This window comes from Callospermophilus lateralis, chromosome 7 (genome assembly GCF_048772815.1).
Source record: "Callospermophilus lateralis isolate mCalLat2 chromosome 7, mCalLat2.hap1, whole genome shotgun sequence".
Taxonomy (NCBI): Eukaryota; Metazoa; Chordata; class Mammalia; order Rodentia; family Sciuridae; genus Callospermophilus; species Callospermophilus lateralis.
Window position 1 is genome coordinate 89,343,429 of NC_135311.1, and position 23,238 is coordinate 89,366,666.

General features: G+C 40.2%; 1 protein-coding gene and 1 pseudogene across 1 annotated transcript in view; both read left to right on the forward strand.

Moving 5' to 3' along the window:
- LOC143404446 (proteasome subunit alpha type-5 pseudogene) overlaps positions 1-10,462 on the forward strand; it is a 127,586-nt pseudogene extending 117,124 nt beyond the window's left edge.
- The window catches only part of Wls (Wnt ligand secretion mediator), a 101,784-nt gene continuing 88,883 nt past the window's right edge, over positions 10,338-23,238 (forward strand). The window contains exon 1 of the mRNA XM_076862310.2: positions 10,338-10,688. Coding sequence (XP_076718425.1) covers positions 10,583-10,688 — 106 coding nt within the window. The 5' untranslated portion in view covers positions 10,338-10,582. The remainder of the gene's footprint in view (positions 10,689-23,238) is intronic.

The following is a 23,238-nucleotide window of genomic DNA, read 5'->3' on the forward strand; positions in this document are numbered from 1 at the left end:
GTCACTGGTTGGAGAGTTGAGAGCACTGGATTTGGAGACACATGGTTTTCCTAGGCAGAGAAGTTTAGAAAGAAATTGGTTCTATGAGTCTGAAGTTCAGGCAAGAGATTGGTGCTGGAGATACTGATTTTTGCCTACAGATCCCATGAGAATGGAAGGGGTAAAGGAGAGAATACTCAGAAATACTAACATTCAGGGAGGGGGTAGAGGAAACGGGACCAGTTTCAGAGAGAAGTGAGTGTTAGAAAAATAACATGAGAGAAACCAAGGAGGTGGGAGGGGATTTTTCCTCAAAAAGGAGTATTGCATATTGGAGACATCAAGAAGAATAATCACCAAATAGATCACTAGTGACCTTGTCAGAGCAATGGAATGTTGGGTCTGAAATCTAGATTATCTGCAGATGGTCAGGCAGAGGACTGGAAGTGAGGCTATAAAGCAACTGAATGGAACTGGTTTTTTTTCCAGAAGTTTGATTAAAGCAGAAATAAGCTGATGAAGGCAACATGTTAAGAAGAATTTGGTGCTAAAGAAAAGATCTTGTTTAAAATGGGAAAGACTTGAGAATAAAGTCATAGAAGATGATGAAAGATAATAATAATAGCAAACATTTGCTGAATATGTACATACCATGTGCTAAGTGCTCTGTCTGCAGGTAATTTTCACATGTTAACTCTTGACATTTACTGTTACCTTGGAGGCAGGAATTATTATTATTGTCCTCATTAGACAGAATAAGAAATCGAGGGACAGACAGGCTTACAGATAGGCTTAATGACTTGCTCAACGTTATGCAGACAGTACCTAACAGAGAGAGAAGTTCAAATCCAAGTGTGTGGTCAAAGAGCACATACACTTAACTAATAGGCACATGGCCAGCTGTCTATACTAGGTCTAATTTATGCTTTGCCCAATGTGGTTCATTATTTCCTTAGGCAAAGGGAATGAAAAGATGCTGGTCAGTCTGGAGGATGAGAACATTTATACCTGATGGTCCCCCATCCTCTGGCTCCCACATTTTCACCCCCCAGCAAAATGGAACATCCATTTGAAAGGGATATGAAGAGGCATGGAAGCTTAGCAGCAAAGATCTAGAAGAGTCGACTAACACTAAATAAGAAGACTTTTGAGTAAAATGCAGTCCCTTGATCCTAAAAAATGTGCAGTCTACTGGAGTAAATATGACAAATGCTCCAGTAACTGCAATATGGGGTAGCATGTGTGAAGGGACATAAGAGACACTGAAAGTTGGTTATATGAGGATTCTCCAAGGGACTCACTGTATCAGCTTTTGGGGTAGGAGGCCTGTAAAGTACCTCAACATCTGTGTCATATTTGAAAGATAAGGTTTCAAGAGCAGTCCCGAAGACTTAGTATCTGATTCTTTCAACAGACAGCTTGCTAAGAGATTCAACGACAGAGTTGTCTATGAAGACAACAGGAAACTGCAATTGAGGGGAACATGGCCAGGGAAAGAGTCCCTTAGCAGGGTGGATGGGAAGGCAGAGGTTGAGGGGATGGGGCCCCATTTTTCTTAATAATGGTTAACCTCTATGATTATCACCACTTCCTCACGACTGAGTTCTTATCCAATGTCTGACACTTTACTAAGCCTTTTAAACACTGGATATATTCAGTTCTCAACATGGCTTCTGAGAAGATACCATTGTCTTCATTTACAAGAGATTTAGCTGAGCCTCTGAGAGGTTGTTTTTGCCTAAGATCTCAGAGCTGGTCCACAGTTGAACCAGCGTTCTACCAAGATCTGTTTAATCTTAAGTTCTTGTTTAATCTTAAGTAAGTTTTATTACTTAAGTTCTAAGTAATAAAAACTAATGGATGTATGTCCAACAACATGTGGTACTTTGGAGATTTGCTGAGATATTTTAAATGAACAGAATTCAAGATACCCTTGTGGGAGAAGAGGGAAAAATTAGTTTTTTCTTTTGATGCTAACACTATATTTAACTCACAGGGGGTTTCCAGCACTCTGTACTTTCCCTTTCTCTCCTTTCTGTTCTCTCCCCTGGCTCTGACACCAGTGATTCTCTAGGACTTAATCCACAGCTAATAGATTTATTACACTACCACAACCCTTCACATACTTGTAATTATAAGCTGTGTGAGAGCAAGAGCATAACTATCCTTTTTAAAAATCTGCATCCCAGCACTTGCAGATACCTGCTTATGGTGAGAACACAACAAATATTTATGAACTAAATGAAAGGAAGCATTATCAAATAATTCAGGCTTAGTCAAGGGCAATAGCACATGCCCGTAATCCTAGCTACTCAGAAGGCTGAGTCAGGAAGATCACAAGTCTGAGGCCAACTGAACAATTCAGTGAGAACCTATCTCAAAATAAAACATAATAGTAATAGTAGTAATAATAATAATAATAATAATAATAATAATAATACCTGGGGCTATAGCTCAGTAGTAGAGCATCCCTCGGTTCAACTACCAGTATTGCACGAGAGAGAGAGAGAGAGAGAGAGAGAGAGAGAGAGAGAGAGAGAGAGAGAGAGAAAGCAAATTCCAGCTTCAGATATCAGATAAGATGTATATCATAAATAGAGAAATATTTTCCTTCATAAATTATCACATTAAGATGAACAATATTTGTAAAACACCTTGAATTCTTCAACAAAGAGGGTCTTTATCAGAGATTCCCATCATGACAACAAAATAAACAACCACACAAAAATATTTTAGGAATCAACTTGCAGACGACCTAAGCCAAAATTAATTTTTATGCACTACATGTCTTTTGCTAACATGTATTTTTCAAGAGTGTCCTCAATACACTCTGAAATTATGCTTAACAATTATTCTCATGAGTCATTTGACTTGAAAATTGATCTTCAACTTGGAACTGGCCCTTAGCAGCAGATCTTACCAGCAAAGAAAGATTAATGGGAGGAGGTTGCTCTGGGTGAGTCAGGTACTGAGGAGGGGGCCAGAGTTGAATGTAGGAACAAAGGAGAAGCCGACAAACACTAAAACAATGCCTGCCTCAGAACTGGCAGGAAAGAGACGTCTGAATGAATGTGTCATAGAGCTCATGCAGGAGGGCGTGCCTGGGAATGCCAAGGACTTGACATCTCCTCACTTCCAAGGCCCTGCAGGGTTCTTTCTTTGGATTTTTTTCTTTCCGTGGTTTCAAGGTCATAGCTGACATAAAGGAGATAAAAACATAAAACATAACAGTAATAGCAGTAACAGTAGTAGTAGTAGTAGTAGTAGTAGTAGTAGTAGTAGTCATAGTAATAATAATGATGCTGGCTTTCTAATGTAGGTTCGTTGAAGGCAAGACTTTATGGGGCTTACTGCTCTTCCCCAGCATCTAGATTGGTTCCTGGCTCAGTAAAGACTGTATTGAGTGATTAGACTGTTGAATGGTGTGTTGCATCTAACTTAGAATCTCAGCTCCCTAACTCACTAGCAGTTTAGCCCAGGGAATACTCCTCAACATCTCTGACCCAACTTTACTTTAAAAAAAAAATATATATATATATATATAGATAGATAGATAGATAGATAGATAGATAGATACTTTTTAGTTGTGGATGGACACAATACCTTTATTTTATTTATTTACTATTTTTTATGTGATGCTAAGGATCAAATCCAGTGCCTCACACATGTGAAACAGGCACTTTACCACTGAGCCACAACCCCAGCCCCCCAACTTTACCCTTTTGAGAATGCTAAAAATAATACCCAGCTCATGGGATTGTGCTAAGGATTAATGATAGGGGCACATGTAAAGCATCAGCAGAGTTCATGGTACCTAGAAAGCAAACAACATCAGTTATTACTGCTGTTACCATTGTAATTATTGGCATTATGAGTAGGGGCTATTAGCTTCCACTTACCTGATATTTGGGGAATTACCTGCCCTTCCTCACTTGCAGTCATTCCAGTTTCTTTTAAATAATGCAAAGTAGATGCATGAGAGGTCCTTGACTTTCATGTATTTTATTCTCAGATAATCTTTGTTTTTCCACCTTACACATAGAAAAACTGAACTGCTTTTATGGGATGCTGGCCTTACATATAGACACTCTTAAGTCATTTTGTTGTTTTTGTTTTCTTCTATTTCTTTGAGATGGGGTCTTTGAATATTGTTTAGGTTGACCTCCAATTCCTGGTCTCAAGTAATCCTTCTAACTCAGTCTCCCAAATTCTGGGACTAGTCACATATCAACATACTGGGTATTCTAAATTGTTTTTATGGGATATTGTCCTTCAGGTTGAAGGATCTGAGTTAGTGATCTGAGTTAATGTGCAATGGTGCTGAAGGGATAAGAATTGAGTTTGGGCCTGAATCAGAGTCTATTCTCACCCTACCTAGGGTTGGGTGGAAATGGAGTTAAGTGTAAGTCTCTTCCTGCCATTGGCCATCTATGAATGGCCTTCCCAAGTACTTGGACCAATCAGAGCCTGGAACTTCTTCATTTTTTCATTTGTAATTAATTCATTCAATAAAATCTGTGTGCTAATTCTGTGCCATGGTGCAGGATATTGTTGACATATCACAGGATCACCATGCTGGGCAGGTGTGTCTCTTCCTACTGCCACTTTGCATGGAGAGAAGCAGAAAAGAGCTTGTGCCCAGGATGAAGTACAGGGGAGATGTGGGGGGAGAGGAGTCACAAGGACACATGGTAGGGCATTCAGACACTATCTGGCTAATACTGTGGAACAGTAAAGGCCCTTCTCTCGTCTCTGCAGTAGGAACCCAGCACACACAATCTGAAAGGTTTAGATGCTAGAGACTCCTGGCTCTCCACTGCAGCGTCTTGCAAGACTGGGAAACAACAGGGGGCTGGCTGGCTGGCTGCTTCATGTTGGCTCCCTCCCACTAGGGCTTCTGGAAACCTATAAAGTTTCTTACCTGCCCTTCCAGGTTGCCTGGGTTCAAAGAGGCAATTTCATAAGAGAGACTATAATTACGGGTTTTATGGTTTGTTTTGTTTTGCTCTCTGGGAACAGAAGCCTCCTCCCTTGTAATATTTGTCACATTTGATGAGTGCCCACTCTGTGTTAGGAATTGTTTACATTATTTTGTTTAATGCTCATCATAAGCTCTGAGTTTGGTATTATCATTAGTTTTTAAAGAAATTTGAAAAGTAAGACTCAAAAGGCAAGTAATCTTCCTAAGCTTATTTCTACAACCAGTAAGAAATAAAGCTGGGATTTAATAAACCTAATGTCTGAAATTATACATGGGATGTGAAAGAAAACATTAATGGAGATCTTCAGGGTGGGCTTATGTCTGAAAAAGGAGGAGTCCACCAGATGTTTGTGAAACAATTTCAACTGAGGATCAGGTTGAAGTGTTGGTCTTCCCAGCCTGGGATTTGAATAGTTCCTATATGAGGTTAGTGTATGAACAGAAGTTCAGGAATGGTCTTGTGTTTCCACACAAATTAAGACTATAGGAGAAAGAAAAGACTATGGGGCCCATAGAGAAGGGGGAGAGGGGCGGTTCTGTTTCAGGGGCGGGGGGGGGGAGTGAGATCATTTTAAAAGAAGCAGTGAATTTAAAAAAGACACACATACACACACGCAAATGTGTGTTGTGTATGTATATGTGTAGTGAAAAGTGACACTGAATAATAGAGTGTGAACCCACAGTGCCTGCTCATATTCACAAGCACTAAATACAAGAAAATACCAAGGACCATGGAGCCATGGGGATGCCATTTATGAACAAAAGCTATTTATGAGAATGAGAAGCCTCAGAGTGGGATTATTGCTCTTGTTAGGTCCCTCTGGGAAGCAAATTAGGTGTTTAAGGAGGTGTATTCAATTCTTTTAGATCTCTACATTACATTTACTGCAATGACAATAATAACATGCTGCTCCTGGCTCCCAGAGGAGCCTTTCTTAACTCCAGGAACTGAGCCTTCCTCTGTGCAAGGCACGGTGTGGAGACTGTGAGGAAAACAAAGGCTCTGGCTACACTCTGCTTGTGTTTAAGGAATTTTTAAGCCAGTTGGGGTGACAATGCACCGTATATGTAGATATATGCACAAAATAGAACCCAGTATATAGGTGCCAGTAACAGTAGAGTCAGTGAATTCTATACTGGAATTAGGGGTGGGAGAGAATTGTAACTACATTCAGTTAGATGATTCCTTTGTCCATTCATTTATTCCTCGTTCAATAGACATACATTGGGTGTCATTATGCCTTTCTACATGTCAAACACTTTGAATAAACTGATGATTAAGTCAAGATATTCAATTTAAATCTAGTGAAATGGGGAGTAGGGATGGTCAGTTTCTGCTGGCAGAATTACACTGTACCCTTGGATTATTCCAGCCTCTGGGTAATCTATCTGATGACTCAAAACAGACATCTCCCTGGCAGTTAGGAGCAGATTTTATTTTATTTATTTATTTATCTGCAGTACTAAGTATTGAACCCAGTACAGATATATATATATATATATATATATATATATATATATATATATATATATATATACACACACACACATACACACACACACACACACACACACACACACAGCCTGGAATTTGCAATCCTCTTGTCTCAGTATCCTGAGTTGTTGGGATTACAGGCGTATGCCACTATGTCTGATTAGGAGCAGTTCTTAGAATAAAATATTTCTGTTAAAATTAGTGTCAGTTGGATTTTAATACTAGATCTTGTCCTCATTAGCACTCCTGTTCAGTGAAGCTAACCCCCAAACTTCTCCAAAAAAACATGCTTTAAGAAATATTAATAATTTGACAAAATTTTAAAGCTGAGAATGATCTACTCAGTTGTTTTATTAGTCACTGATTCCCCTAATGTTTCCAAAACATAAAAATAAAAAGGTAGGTGCTAACAGTGCCTCTATTTTATAGGTGAGAAAACTGAGCCTTAGAGCGGGTAGGTGACTATGTAATGGCTGTGATCACACAAAGCCTAGGGAAGGAACTTGGGCCACATCTAGGTTCAATTGGGTAAAGGCTCATATTCCTTTCTGCTCTTCTGTGTTGTCATCTCTATAAATGAAGGTTCAATAGTCACTTTTAATATTTACAAAAACATAACAGAAATTATAATTTTAAAAAACATTCATGGTGATTTTAGAGGTGAGGGTGATACCTTTCCTTACCCACCATAAAGGGTCACAGATAACATTCCATAACAAAAGACAGGTAAATGAGAGAAAAGCATAACACATTCATGTAATCAAAATTTTACTGACACAGATCCCTCAGACCAAAGACCAAAGATACTAAGGAAGCTCTTTGATTTTGAGCATAGGTTCCATGAAGCAGGGGCAGCCATATAGAAATGTAATTAGAGGAAAGGGACTGAGCTACCAGATATAGACAGAATGGGGAAGCCCAGCAAGCCCTGTTCAGATTCTTCTCAACCTCTCAGTAGTAGCATTTTCCTCTGGGGTTTGGGACAGAACTCTGCTGGAATGAGGGTCTTAATGTTTTTATGGCCAGCAGTTTACACAAAAAAGCAAGAGAAAGTTGGAGTAATATTTTTATGCCTGGCTTTGGGGAGAAAGGGCTCTGGTTTCTATGACCCACCTTGGGGAAGGGAATTTGTTTCTATGGAAATAGAGAAATAGAGTTGGGGGTTTGTTTTGGGGGAGAATGAGGAACTAAAGACAGGAAGGCATGAGAAGGGCAGAGAGAACTTGGTTCAGAGGCTGCCTCTAAGATCTTCTAAGGACATTTAATTCAAAGTACACAGCTTGCCAGTGCTTTGGGATATTGTTATTGTTCATCGATTTGATGAATAATATGACAGGTGTCAGGACCTCACACAGTTTGACAATATTGGTGATCCTAGACAGGTTAGAAGCATGGATTTGCAATTAGAAATATCTTTGTTTAATAAAAATGTTACATAATAAGTGCCCCTTTAAAATATGGGATCACCTTTGTGGGGAAAGAGCAACCCCCAACTCTATTTCTCTATTTCTGGATAAGGAAATTGGAACCTAAGAAGTTAGGCCAGCTACTCTACAGATGTATATTTGAGAGCAGAGTGGGTGGGAAGTGTTGTAGTAGTTGATAGAAAAATGAATTGAGTTCACTGATCTTAAATAAATTAAACCATCCAAGACATTTCGGGTGGATCCAATTCTTGCTTGGAGTATATGTGCATCATCTCTTGTTAAACAGTGAAATGTAGTATAAAATGGAGAATATATCTTGATACTGAATCTTATCAACTTTACTTTTGGGGGGAGGGGAGGTGGGGACCTAACCTGGGGTCTGGCATGCACTCTAAGCTACTTCCCTAGCCTTTCAACTTTATTTTTTTAAGAAGCCATTGGTATTAAAAAGAGGTTCTAACCCAAAGGCACCACTGTTATTCAAATGTGTGGAAATCAGCAGCTTGCTGAGATAAGAGCACAGAATAAGGAGTTAACCAGCCCCAGAGGTGAGAAGAGCATACTTGGTTCTCTGTTTTATGATACCCTGGAACACAGTCTATCAGAAAAAAAAAGAAAAAGAAAAAAAATATATATATATACATATACATATATATAAACTTTTGAAAGATAAAGAAGGAAGACAAATCACCCACAATAGTATACCTCTGTTTGGAGAGCTGCTAAACACTTCCAACTTCTACTGTTAACAACAATTTCCCTTGCTTCTTACCTTTTAGAAAGTGCATGGAATTGTCCAAAGCACAGATATTTAATCACTATTCAGTGAATAACAACCAAACTGGGGCTTCTTCAGGACAAAGGCACGTCATGGAATTTTGGTATCCTTGCATGCTAAAGAAAGCAAGCACTGAACATGTTCAGTGCTCAGGGAGTGACTGTTAAGATAAAGTATTGAGTCAAAGTCTGAATAAATAGTAACCAAGATTCAGAATTATGAAGAACTGCTAGAGTCCAAGGAGTGGAGGTTTTATACATATACAATATGGTACTTGTCTTAAGGAGTACCCAGTCTAGTAGCTGAAGGTAGAAAGGAACAAGTTTATTAAATGTGACATACATGGTATCTTCTATAAAGGCGATGAACGTTAAGGAACACAGTAGAGGAAGAGACTTGGAATAGCCTCCTGGCAGGAAGAGGGTGTGGACAGAGGAAAGGAGAGTGGTGGTGGAAACTCATTTTTGTGTCGAGGGGTGTTTACCAAACCGAAGGGGCTACTGGGTAATGTGAGTTGTATTGGCCAAGTAGACAGTTGATAAAACATGGAAAAACCAGGGCCAGGAATTTAGACTTGATAGAGCAGGAAATCTCTTAAGACCACCCCACCCCTTTCCCTTGAAGTTATGTATAAATACAAATACATCTTCACAAAGAGGCAACAAACATTGCAGTTTAGAATATGTACCTTCTAAACCAACTAAGATTGTTTAGGCTTTTAAAATGCAAAAGGCTTTAGGCTTGCTTTCACCTTCAATTATCCAATCCACAAGTTAATGGAGGACCTACCAGGGCTAGAATTTTGTTAGGCACCATGGGGAAGGGTGGTGCAAAGATGAATAAGCCTCAGTCTGTATCCCCCAGGAATTTACTGCTCAGTGGTGGAGACATATGTTTACATACATATGTTTAATACGAGGTGAAAATGTAAACGCAAAATTGGATTGTAGGGGTTCAGTTCTTGGAGATACAACATGGAGGTGGTGTGGAAAATTACAGAGGTTTTTAAGAGGAGTTGGTTTTGGAATCAGTTTAAAACTGTGATGGAATAGAACATGTGTTCTTTAAGACTCTGGAAGCTCAAGGGGTGGAGTAAGGAACAGTGGTCGGTCGTCGTTGGAGCGCTAGGTTCCACAAGGAGCGAGGGTGGAATTTAGCTGAGTATATATCCAGTAACAGAGGCTGGGACCAGGCAGAAGGAAGCTAAGACTTTATTCCGCATCTCTGTGTTCTGATTTAGCATCTACTGATTTCCTTTTTAAAAAATTCTCTCCTTTTTCCTAAAGAGAGTTCTAGCAGTTGGGGGTGGGGGTGGGGACCATTTCCTAAAGTCAACGCATATTAGTTGAAGGTCTGCGAAGCGTCCGTGGGTGATTTAAATCTCGCACTTCAAGAGCCAGAAAAGGAAACGTGTGAGCGGTTGAGTAAGGGGCGCCCTTGTAACTACAACAACAACAATATACCCACCAAGCTACCAGCCCTTGGCGGGACAGGCTGCGAGCCAGACCCGGGAGAGGGACGCCAGCGGAGGCCTGAGCTCGGATCCACGAACTGGCGGGCAAGGGGTAGTAGAAGAGAGGGAGGTAGGGAGGGAGGGAGGAAGCGCGAGAGGGAGGGAGGAAGAAAGGGAGGGAGGCGGCGTCATGTGATCCGCTTCCCTGCTCCTTTAAGCGTCCACAGGCGGCGGAGCGGCCACAATCACAGCTCCGGGCATTGGGGGAGCCCGATCCGGCTGCGCCGGGGGAATCCGTGCGGGCGCCTTCGGTCCGGGTCCCATCATCTCTGCGCTCCCGCACCCGTGAAGTTTTGCAGCGCCCAGAAAGGAGGCGAGGGAGGAGGGAGTGTGAGAGGGAAAGGAGCAAAAAAAGCACACCCCAAAACATTTATTTCAAGGAGAAAAGAAAAAGGGGGGGGGCGCAAAAATGGCTGGGGCAATTATAGAAAACATGAGCACCAAGAAGCTGTGCATTGTTGGTGGGATTCTGCTTGTGTTCCAAATCATCGCCTTTCTGGTGGGAGGCTTGATTGGTAAGTGCGAGAGCTGCAAACTTTTCCCCCTTTCTCTCTTTTCGGGCCCCTTCCCTCTTTGCCTCTTGGGCTACTTGTTACAGTATCACTGCCTTGCTTCTATGATCTAATTAGTCCGGCTATTGTGCTTAAGAAAGCAGAGCTCCATGGGGCTCTGTGGGGCACAATCCAGTCTAGTGGCTGGAGAAAAGGAGGGGAAAAAGTTTTGGCCTAGTTTCAGTATCCACTTGAAAGGCAGGAGGGGGGTGCGGGGGTGGGAATCTTAAGCATGGCGACGGATCGCGCGAGGAAGCTCTGGGTTACAAAGTTGATTGCTCCCCCCACCCCTGCTTTTTCCCGCGTTCCCCCCTTTTCCTCTCTGTTTCCTTCCAATCAGCTCCGGGAGGGCAACGTAATCGACTTTATTAGGAACAACAGAAGAGTCGGGAAACTGCGCCCAGCGCAAACCCGGAGCTCTGTTACAAGGCTGCGGTGGTTGCATGTGTAAATGCATTTGGTTGTCTCAGTTAGGGGGTGAAGGCTTGCACTTCGGGCCCCAATGTTTGTGCTCTCGGCTTCCTCGCTGCACCCCCCACTCCACGGTCCGCGGGGGACTGGTTTGAACCGCGGGCTGGGAGGTGCGATAGGGTAAGAGAGGGTCGTAAGAGTCTTCGGCTGACCAAGCGGGAAGTTGGAGAGGTCGGAGGAGAAAAGCATATCGGAAAAGTTGCTTTTGGCCTCCTGTCCTCTCGGGAATTTCCCCTCCCCCACTTCTTAGAGTCCCGAGATCCTTGAGTCTGGAGCCTGGAGCCCTCTCCCTTGGCGCCTAGGAGGGCGTCTCCGCTCCTGCCAGGGCTCCCCGCAGGTGACAGCTCCTAAATGCCCCTGGCGACGGCGTCAGTCCTGGAGACCTCCGGTGGCGTGCACCTCCCGGACCTCTTGGGGCCAAATTGGCTTCCGGGTTCGCAAGATCGTCTCACTCACGGTCCACTCCAAAAAAACCTCACTTTCTCTCACTGTCTCTCCATCACCATCCATCCTCCCGCCTCTTGCACACTCGCGTCCCTTTCCTCTCAAGATTGGGACATCCTGGCACAAACTTCAGCGCCAACTTTGCAGCGGGCGCGGTTGCGAGGTTCAGTTCCCTTACTTCGAGGCTTTGTTAAAAACTTTGTCTAGTAGAGACTGTCCACGGAGGGGGTTTCTCTGCGCGTCCTTTTTTTTCCCCCCCGGAGCCGGCGCGACTTGAAGAGGAACTGCCCCGGGCGGCCGCGCCGCGGGAGCTGCAGGGGTTTGGACACCTTCAGCCTTCTGAGTAGCGTTTTGTCTGCAGACCCGGGTTTGATGAGAGCAAATTACCGGGAGTCTGGTACTGTTAATCACTATTACATCCGAGCTAATTATTTTAAACAAAGGAGAGTGGGAGAAGCTTCAGGAGGAGTGAAGTTCGTGCCTTTCTGTGTGCATGTATCCACAAAGCGGAAAAGGCTCCGAGTTTTCCAAGCTCCTATCTTCAGTGTGGGCCAAACAGCTTCTTCTTTTTTGTTTCTGGAACCCTCTGTCACACCACACGCACGCACACATGCACACACGGGTTTGGCTTTTGTGTTTGGCTTCTTACAATCTCCATGTTTCCCTGTATTGGATTTTTCGAGGCCCTTAATACTTTCTCTGCTGGGAGCTGAAGACAGCCTTCTCTGTGCCCTCACAGTGATTATGCAGCGGTTACAATTACACCTCTTGTCTCCCTTGATGAGCAGTTGCAGTTAGATGCCATTGGATCTTGTGTGATTTCAGTGGCAGACCATAATTAAAATTTCTTGCACCTTGTGCTTTCAGAATTAAATTGGCCTATTATCCCTGTCTGACCTTCATCCTCTTTGAGGTTTTTGCACAAGCAGCGAACCATTACACATAGTTTCCTGGTGTTTGTTGGTGTGTGTTTCTTTTTCTAAAACTGATCTCTTGGGCTTGGAGAGCTCTTTATCCATGTAGTAGGTTTCTTTGGGCACTTTTGAAACTAGTTTGATTTCTGGAATCTTACTACTGTGGAGGAGATCCCAAGGCACTTGTGAGTGTTTGTTGGGCATCAGAATTCCTATGGAGCCAGAACAGTTATTTGTTCAAAGCAGGGTTTGTCTGCAATAAGTAATGCCAAGGGTTATTTTCCCCCATAGAACCTGGTTGGTGACCATACTGGACAATATAAAAAAGGCAGGGGCAGGTTCTAATCATAAGTAGATTCACCTCAATTAACAAACTGCTTTACTTCTAACTTGCCCTATAAAAGAAAAATATCTATATATAACATTTCTCAGGGAAATCTTTGTAGAAGTTTACTGCTGCTTTCCTCCTTTCTCAATTGCAAAGTCTGTGTCCCAGTTCTGATGCCGCCAGTCCAAACAGATTGGATCCAGCCCACATTGATTGGTGTCTTAGCTTTTACTCTTGCTTTTGGGGTAGTAATTTCTTTTTGATCTTACACAAATCTAGGAACTTGAATATGGTATAAGATCCATGGAAAATGAATATTAGCAAAAGGTAAGCCATATGTTTTCCCACTCCAGTTGCCTAAATTGGAAAGTAGACAAAACCAAGCACAGAACAGAAATGTAGCAAAGTGAATAGGTGGAATCAGTTTTTTCAACAGTTTGAGGACTGGAAAGTCAAGGTGAAGTGTAGAAACCATCTCCTGTTCTCAGTGAGAAGAGAACTTCACTGCTCAATGCCACTGCTACTAAAGGGGTTAGGTGTCCTGGGTGTGGAGTATTTTTCTAAAATATCTGCAGTAGGCCAAATGAGAAAAGAAAATGTCCATTTTGAACTGGCCACAATATGTGTAGCAACTTAGAAAGGGAGGTTCTAAACATCAAAGCACCTGATTGGATTGGAAAGGTACCCCACAGTTCTACACAACACAAAAGTAAACAACCATCATTCCCCAACAGTAGGGATAAACCTTGAGCCTCAAAGTGACCAAGCAAGTCTGTTAATCAATAGACTTGTGTCCTCATTGGTAGATAAATGAGTTTAAGGTCTTTTTTTTTTTTTTTTCAGTTCTAATTGTATAACTCTTTTAGTATTCACAAGAGTTTTATGTTACATTTGGCCTGATATTTGGTGCAGCCTTTTAGAATTGATGGAGAAAACATTAGCCATAAAAGCAAACATAAAAAATCAAAAGAATTGAGTTTTGGTTAAGCCAGATTAAATATACTCTTACCCCAGTGAGCTTCTTCCTAAGTTTGTTTGTCTCTTGCTTGCTTTGTGTGTTAGGTTTTTTTCCTTCTTTATGCCAGTACCTATGTACTGCTACACATTGAATGGGATTTTGTAAAAAGGCTCTGAAATCAATATCTTATATGATAGAACTTAGGGTGTTTCTAAATTCAGTGATATATATCATGTTTTTGTGAAAAGTTTGAGCCACTATAAAAGTAGGCATCTGAATGTTTTCTTATTTATTCAGAAGTCTTCTTAAGTGACTAGTTTCTTCAGGTATGTAGAATTCATTTTAAACTTTAAGAACCCCTGAAGGAAAATAAGATATTTTAAAAGAAATAGCTTAATCTTGGTCCTCCTGAAAAATAAGCTTGCAGAAAATTTTTAAAATAATGTTCCTTTGCTTTCATGTTTGGTGAATTTAGTTCATGGAGAGGCAGCTTCAGGGGTTGGAAGGAGGAGGGGAAGGAGACCATGTGCCCTTCAACAAAAGTGCAGCCACTAAAAACTCATGAACTTGAATCCCTGACCTATTATGAGCAAATTGCTCAGCTTCAAATTAGTCATGTCTGGGGGATATGATGGTTGAAAAAGCAGGTCACTGTTCCACCTGTTCTAAGACTGTTCAGAGTGTGAAGATTGGAACTGAATGAATAGAAAATTATTTCATTGTTTCAAGCATACCCAGGAATGGAAGGATTCCACACTTAAATCTCCAAATAAATATCAAAAAATTGCCAACTATTATTTCTTTATGAAGAGTCACTGTTTCTTTTAAAAACTTATGTGACTGGCTTTTTGTTTGTTTTGTAAAACTGAGAAAATAATGTATATAACACATGCATACATGCATACACACGCATGTAAAATCACTTTTCTCAAATGGTACATGGGTTTATCTACTCCTTTCAGTTATATGGCACATACTGTTGTGTTATTGTTAAGTGGAAACTATTGATGGTCTTCATCTGGAAGTTGCAGAATTATGAAATTGCAGTTAACTCAGAATGCATGTGTTTGCTCCTCAGTATATTTGATTTTAAGCTTGTTGCATTTAAAAAAATTTTTACTGTACATCAGTGATGTTGTAATTCTGTAGTATTTAGGTATCAGGTGAGAATCTTGAAAAGCACTAATTAATTTAATTGGTTTTTGGTTCATATTTGTCCACATGTTTCTGTATTTGATTCTGTTTTTTATTTTATAAAATTTCTCATCTGACTAAACCATGCCATTTTTTTCTCTTTGGTAACTAGGTATTTAATGCAGTTTGTGAAAGTGCTATGAAAGCTCACAAATTCATTCTTTTTGAAAATGGTATTTTTTAATAGTAATCAAAATAACATTATTTGACTTTTAAAAAGCTAAAGCATCTGCTTTCCTGCTGCAGTAAAATAATGCTTGTGTGAACAGTCTCGAAGCTCTTTCATCTCTGTGTTCTTTCAGTACTACCTGTCTAGACTTCTTCTAGAACTTTCCTTTTCCTTGCAAAAATGGGAAACAGTTCCTTGAGATCATAATATTATGTGTAGCCCTGTGAAGTTTTCAAGTCCTCTGCCTGGAATACAGGTGTGGACTTAAAGCCTTCCCTATCTAGTTGACATTTTACAACAGTATGACCTTTGAATTAAAAAAAAAATCATACAGACTGAGGAAAGAGTCTTATCTTCCTCAGGGTGATTCTACAGTGATTTAGGATTTGTTGAGATTATATGAAGGTCCGTTGCTTAAAGCTCATGTGTACCACTTACCTAATATGCAAAGTATTTATTAGGGCCTACTGTGTGCTTAGGATAGAGCTGCATGTTGACTGGGGTTAGAAAAGAAGGGCCTTAGAAACTGGTTAAGTTAGGAGAGCCAAAGGTAGGGAAGAGCCCCTTTTTTGTTTAATTTTTTAATTTTTTTAATTTTTTATTTATTGATTGTTCAAAACATTACAGAGCTCATGATATATCATCTTTCATACATTTGACTCAATTGGGTTATGAACTCCCATTTTTACCCCAAATACAGATTGCAGAATCACATCGGTTACACACTCACATTTTTACATAATGGCATATTAGTGACTTCTAAGTTTACCAGCAAAAGATGTCTTTTGCTGAAGTTTCCTAGCATTAAGATAATTTTCACTAATTAATTTGAAAACATATGAAAATTGGAAGCCCTGCTAATTATACCATCAAATCATTATGTTAATATTTTATCTTTAAATAAATATATGAATAAAATTATATATGTGTGTGTGTATCTATCTATCTATCTATCTATCTATCTATCTATATATATGTATATATATATAGTTTAACATGTGTTGAATGTGGCCAAAATTTGTATATTATAATCCACAAATAGCTATGTCAAATTGGTATTTTTTTAATATTTTTTTAAAGTTTTTTTTAGGTGGGCACAATATCTTTATTTTACATTTATGTGGTGCTGAGGATTGAACCCAGTGCCTCATGCATGCTAGGCGAGCACTCTACCACTGAGTCACAACCCTAGCCAAATTGATATTTTTATACCCATTTTACTATGTGAGTACAGAAAGATTTAGTAAAAGATTGCCTAGCTTAGTTAGGGTTCATTTGTGATGGTAAATGGAGTCCAGCTACATAGACCAAAGCAGTGTCTCACCAAGGCTAATGGAGGACACCTTCTGAGGAGTTGGCAGATGCCAGTCTAACCGATTTATTACAGGTTCTAACCCGTCTCCATAATTGTGTGAATCATCCAATTGTCTGAGCAGCCAAGTTCATTAACCATAAAGTATTTTGAGATTTGCTACTTTAAGGAAGATGACTTGATTTTATTTTCCCTAGCTAGTGGTTTTAACATGTTTATGTAGTTGCATAATAAGTCCGGACTTTTTCAAAGGAAAACAAGAGAAGGAATCAACTGAGGCTAAAGAGGGTTTCAGAGAGTCTGGATTGGCTGTGATGGTGGAGCAGTTGAGAGGGGAGCTTCTTGCTGAAAATTGAAAATTCTCTTCCCCAAAGAACAATTTTTTGTTTATGTTCACACCCATGCACAATAATGAAGGCATCCCAGACCAGAGGCTGTCAGGAGCAGCCATGCTGTCACTGTGAATAGATACATCTTGTTCTGTGGGGGAAAAAATGCTGAGAGATTTTCTATATTGAAAGATTTACAACTCTCAATTACTAGAAACTATAAGAGAGCATGGAAGACAGAGAACATCGTTTAATGAAATGGGTCACATCTACTTCACATAGGTCTCATTTCTTCTCTGAGGTTGTGTGTTGGTGAACTAAATGGACACATGTGCCAGATGTGGACAGTTCTCAAAGTGCTCAGAGGGGGACAGGAAAGGAAGATCTTGGGGTACTGAAATTCTCAAACCTGAAGGTTGGGCAATGTTTTCTGACTTTTTCTTTTTATAAAAGGACTAATGTAAAAAAAAATGTTAAATTATAGAAAAGAGTAACGCATATGTTTAGAATTCAAAAGCACTGAGTTTTCTTAGCCATTTACTAACACTGTTTACTAATATCCAAAGGCCACATTCCACCTGTAATTGAAACTTTTTGGGGAGAAGAAGCAGTGGCCAGGTTGATGTCTGACCAGGAGCAGGATATTTGGCTCACTACCATTGACACTTTAAGGACTTACACGTGAAAAAGCTTTTCACCTGTATTGATCTGCTTAATCCTTATAACAACCCAGAGAAGCAGTTACAATGACTTTCTCCAGTTTTCAGATGAATTTCAGGTTCATTTAAGGAAATTTCTGAGGTGACAGAGATAGTAAGAGGGCTGACCCAAGCCCCTGATCCTTGATTGAATTCTAAGCCATACTCTTAAGCCTAATGCTCTTCTGCTCCCATTGTCCCTTCAGTTTCTATGGGAAACAAAGGGGTGAGTGTGATGAAACTGATTCTACACAGATTAAATAGAAGATGAAAGCTCAGGCTACCCTTCTTCTGCTCCCACCCTCTTCCAGCCGAGCACTCCCATCACTGCATGATCACTGATCATTGACCTAGTTACTTTCTGAGCAAACAATCCCAGCTCCTAATACTTAATAACCCCCATGCCAGCCATTGTCAGTGTTGACTGGGGCTTGCAGGCCACGCTGGGGAGGGCTGAACCTGAAAACATCACAAGCCAACTCCCCCTAAAAGAAAGTATTACACACAGCTAAGGGTGGTTGGCCTTTATAGTAGAAAATTGTTGAAACGATAAACCCATAGAACGGCCTTTGGCTTTAGCAGACACAGTAGGTCTAGATGGAACCATTGAAGAAAACAGAAGGCAACGTGGATGTGGACAGCAGATGGGCTCAAGAAAGGAAAAGTAAGGCCTTGGCAAACATAGGGACACCTTTTCAGGGCACATCTTGGGCTAGAATGTCTAAAACCTACTTCTGATGCCACCCAAACTGAGCTAGCATTTCCATCCACTATGCCTGTTTATATCCTGGGTCTTGAAGCACATTTCTTCTCCCTCTTTCTCTACTACTTACTCCATTCTTTAAGTATTCCTTGGCAAATGTTGTTCTTTTATCCCTGGCCCACACAAATTATGAGACCTTCTTAAAACTCCTGATTAATTCTCTGGGTTAGCTCAGGGGCTTTACAAATACACATTTCCAAAAAAGCAGAAGTAATTAAAAGAAAAGGCCATGGCCACCACCTTTGTTTTGGCTAGACATTACAATTTTTCTTTAGAAAAAAGGTAATTGGTCTGAAAATAGTTGACTCAATTTTCTCCAAGCCCTAGATAGCACCAAGTTCATGAAAGCTGATTGGAGGCAGTTAACTGTTGCCTGAATCCTGGCGGATCCCTCCCAAAGGGAAAATTCCTGGTCTCCAGACAATGTCATGTGACTGGGACTCTGCAGGCAAGGTGTGGGCTTGGTGATGTCAAATAAGGCACCAGACTTCCTTGACTCCCTTCCTCAACAGTGACATGGAAGGAGGAGCCTTCCATCCCATGGAGGGTTGCAGAAAATTACATATTCCCAGAATCTACCCCAAAGGACTTGGCACATGTTGGGATATCTCCTTGAACAAGGCCTACCAGCGCTGTGATCTCCAAATCACTTTTGAGTAACACCATCTGCTAAACCCCATCTCTCTTCCTTTTCTTTCTCTGTCTTTCTCTGCTTTAAGATCATGACACTGTTTGTTATCCTTTTCCTTCCTTGAGTCACCACCACTTTATCAAACACTCCACATTGGTGAATCTATGGAGGTAGAAGGAATGAGAATGACCCAAAGCATTACTAGGTTTGGTTTTGAAATTCATGGAGGGCATCCTGCTTTCTAATATAAATGCTGATGTTTTATCTAAACATCTCATTATGGGTCTTCCAAAAAATGGTGGATATTAATATCATTGCAGGGAACTAATCAATAAGACCAAATTGTTCTCCAAAAGCATGCACACTTAACTCCCAAAAGAATCCCTCCTGCTTTTACTTGGGGTCTATCTATTGCTTTTGCTTTATATATGATTTTAATAAAGCTGTGTGTTTTGTTACTCTCCATGAGTGCAGCTGTGTGGGTCCTCTGTATCTGTACACTTTGGTGGTGTTTGGCCTGAATAGAAGCTGTGGAGCTTCTCAGTGTTAAATTGTAAAGATGAAAGGGCCTCTGAAACCATCTTTCCCCATCTCATTTTAGCAGGATTCAGAGTCCAGGAAAGGGAAGTAACTGAGTTCACAGGATTAGAGGCTTGGATGCAGGCCTGATGCCAGCAGTGCTCCAAAGGTTCATCTCCTTCTGGGTTTCTGCCTGGAGGTCATCTGATTTCTGTCTGAGGCTCTCACGGAGTTAATATGCAGAAAATTCCCAACTTATGCTTCATACAGCTTGATTGACTTTTCTGTTACAGTGCTGGAAGATAAAATAGCAATAACTTTGTCTGTTCCCTTTTGTCTTTGTATACTTATGATTCTTAGCTAATAACAGTGTTACTAAATTCTATGTGGATTTTAAAGGACTCTAAGGAATTAAAAAATCAAAACAAAACAAAAACCCTGAAGTCCTTTCTTGCTTGCTGAGGGTGTGGTACATTCCCTTCCTCCTGCTTGGGGGAATGTTGTAAATTTAAAACTAAAGAAAAAAAGAAATAAAATAAAACCCAGACATGTAATATGGGGAAGAAAAACAGATGTGTAGTATGGACCTTATGTGTTTGGTTTTAAGACTTTATCATTCTGAAGCTTCCTTGTCTAAATATCTATGACTGATTTTTGTCCTTTTGGAGGATGTTTGTGCAAGCATAATTCTGAAGTTGTGAATTTGGGGGAATGTTACATAACTCTACATTTGGGGGTTTGACTTATATATAAAAGAAGCCACAAAATCCCTCTTCCTTTGTCTCTGCCCTTTCTTCACTCTGAAGGTAACTGCAAATAGAAAACTCAGATCTGCCAAAGTAGGGTTTAAAACATTGAGGGCCTCAGCCATTGCAACTGATAAGCACATTTGTGTGATTTGAGAGGTGCAATCACTATGCTGTAAATTCCCCGCCCCCTTTCTTTTGGTTGAAATTCAACAATCAGAAAGTACTATGTTCTTCTGCACTGTCTAATTTAGCTGAAATGAAATCTTGGCTTTCAAGTCTCTTTAGCGTGCTTGCCTTCAGGTGATCACAACCAAAATGTTGGGTTCGTAGTTTATTAAATCCAGCCCTCTCTCAAAGCAGTTCAGGCCATTTGAGGTCTGGTTCCTTTTACTCTGGTTCTTATATGTTTTATCTACTCTCATTTAGTCTGTAACTCGCCCCAGAGTGGAATCCTCCAATGTGGAAAGGACACGTCCCCACATTCTTTTCTCTGTAATCTTGAGCTAGTTCTGGCTTGTGTGAACCAGCCTGCTGCATTAGTCCCTACGTGTCTGGGCTAAAGAAGTTGTAGATAAGATTTTTGCTGAGACTTTGAACAGACTACAAGGGGGGGGGGGGACTTGTCACATCTCTACTGAGAAAGATTTTGGTGTGTGTGTGGTGGGGGGGTGTTGGCTGTGACAGGCACCTGTGACACCCTTGATTTCACAGAAGGGCTCCTCCCCCTGATTTCACAGTATTTGCAGGTGCATGAACCTGCCAGTGTTAAATCCCCGGCTCCATTCTTTGAACACGCCTAAACAAAACAGTTTCACTGTATGAGAACATGGTATTTCTGGGTGGTAGCTGATGAAAGAGGAGGAAAAAAATCCACAAAAACAGGATAGACAATTTGTAGATTCCTTTTAAACTAACAGGACCACTAAGGTTATCTTTTAATTAGAATTTCTTTCTTTCTTTCTTTTTTTTTTTTTTTTACAATTATCAAAGGAGTTTCTGTCATTAGCTTCTTCCCCTGCCCTACCTACTTGTTAAAAAAGGGAAAGAAAGAAAATATGGTTTGGAGGACCATGAGCAGGATGATTGGGATTTTTACAAAGCCAGGTTGAGCATATATGTGAGGCAGTTTTTTTGTTGTTGTTGTTTGTTTTGTTTTGTTTCTGGATTGGGACGGGACAGGGTACTTGTATCAGCTCTGTTCAGGGACATTACGAACTCTTCCCACTAAGAAGGATGATTACAGCAGTTTTGATAAGTAGCTATTGATGACTTAGGCATATTATAGAATTCCTAGGATATAGTCACTCCACAGCAAAGTGTTGGCTGAAGGTTTTCCCTATGATGGTTTTGGTTCATTGAAAAACTTACTAATCCTTCCATTCAGGGTGATCAGATCTCTAACTTCAGGAATGTCATTTTATCAATGGTAGTAATCCCATTTGTCTATTTGTTATCAGACTTGCTTTGTAACCTAGAAAAAGCATTTATATGCAGGAACCTGAGTTTCTTCATCTAAAAAAATCTGTTCCACAGGGAGTTTGTGGATTAAAATGAGAGAACAAGTCAGGTGCTTCATATGTGCCTGCTTAATTAGAGCAGCCTGTGTAGGAGAGCCACTTCCCTAAATTAGAAGTTGGCACTAAGTAATTTTTTAATATCTATATTAATAGATAGTTTTGAGTCATTCTGTGTCTTTTAGATCCATCACAGATTATTTGTGCCCCTTAATGGATTAGATCAAAATAGAAACCTAGCCATCCTGCTTGATGACCTTCCTATTGGCATAATCTATGCAAACCAATAGTGCAAGAAGCACATTATTCACGTACTTGGTAAACTGGAGTCATTAATTTACTTTTTCCTTTAGTTAGTGGTAGTTTCCAAGGAGCTGATTTTGAATCTTAAACTTTCACCTTTTTAAATTCTGAGCCAGTGTTTATGGCTTTTTATAGCATAGAAAACCCATGCTAGCTAGATTTTTAAAATGATTATTACTATGTGAAAGAGATCTATTTTGTCTCTGCTTACTGAAAAGTGAATCCCAGTTGTCCTTTTATTTAATATTATGAAATTGGAGTCATTATCCACTGGGGAAATTTTTTTCCTTCTAGACATAAAATACATGACAAAGACCTTTGAAAGTCAAACTTTGAGGAAAAACTGATGATCTTTTGCTTATAAAATATTAACTGTTGCAAGATTAGCTAGAGATTTAGTGCTGTATGAGAAACAAAAAATAATGATGAAAATCCAACCTCTTAAAAAACTGTAAGCTACATGAGAACAAGGATGGTCTGATATGCTCACCAGTATCTGGAGTTGTTATCCCCGACCAGTGCAATATAAATACCCAATAATATTTGTTGAAGAAAAGCATAGATAAATGCCTTGCATTTTGGACTTATCATAGAGGTAGTTAAAATGCTTCAACTGCTCTACCCTAAAATTTGCAATGCTAAATTCCAGGCTATTCTTTTACTATTTAAGTGAGGAGAGGGTTCTTATTTTCATTTGACCATTCAAGATAGTCCCACTTCTTGGTGTGAATGCTTATTATTGTTGCACAATTTTTGGAGTAGGAAAGGGAACTTTTGATATGTTGTGAAAACTAAGACTCAGAGAAGACTCAGCGATGGAATAAGATTCACACCAAGTCTCCTGATCACTAGTAGAGGGATTCATTCCTTCTGCCTGCTGTTGTGCTAATTGTTACTATGTCTGATCTATGTATTTTGTTCTTTACTTGGCCATAAAAGCAGAGAATTGCCTGTGACTGGTTGGTGAAGTTTAGTGGGAGGAAGGGAACACCCTTTGGCACATATATTTCCGAATTTTGACTATTCAAATGTAAATGTTAAAGGATAAGGGAAATTTCGAGATTTATGATCTTTAAGTAGCAAATATATTTTTTTGGCTGCATGAAGGCTTTTGAAGGAACTTCTTTTAGAAGACTCTGTAATTTTACTATGAACTCTTAAAAAATGAAAAACTCATTTTTCTGTTTCCCTTCTAAGAATTTTGTAGATTTATTTATG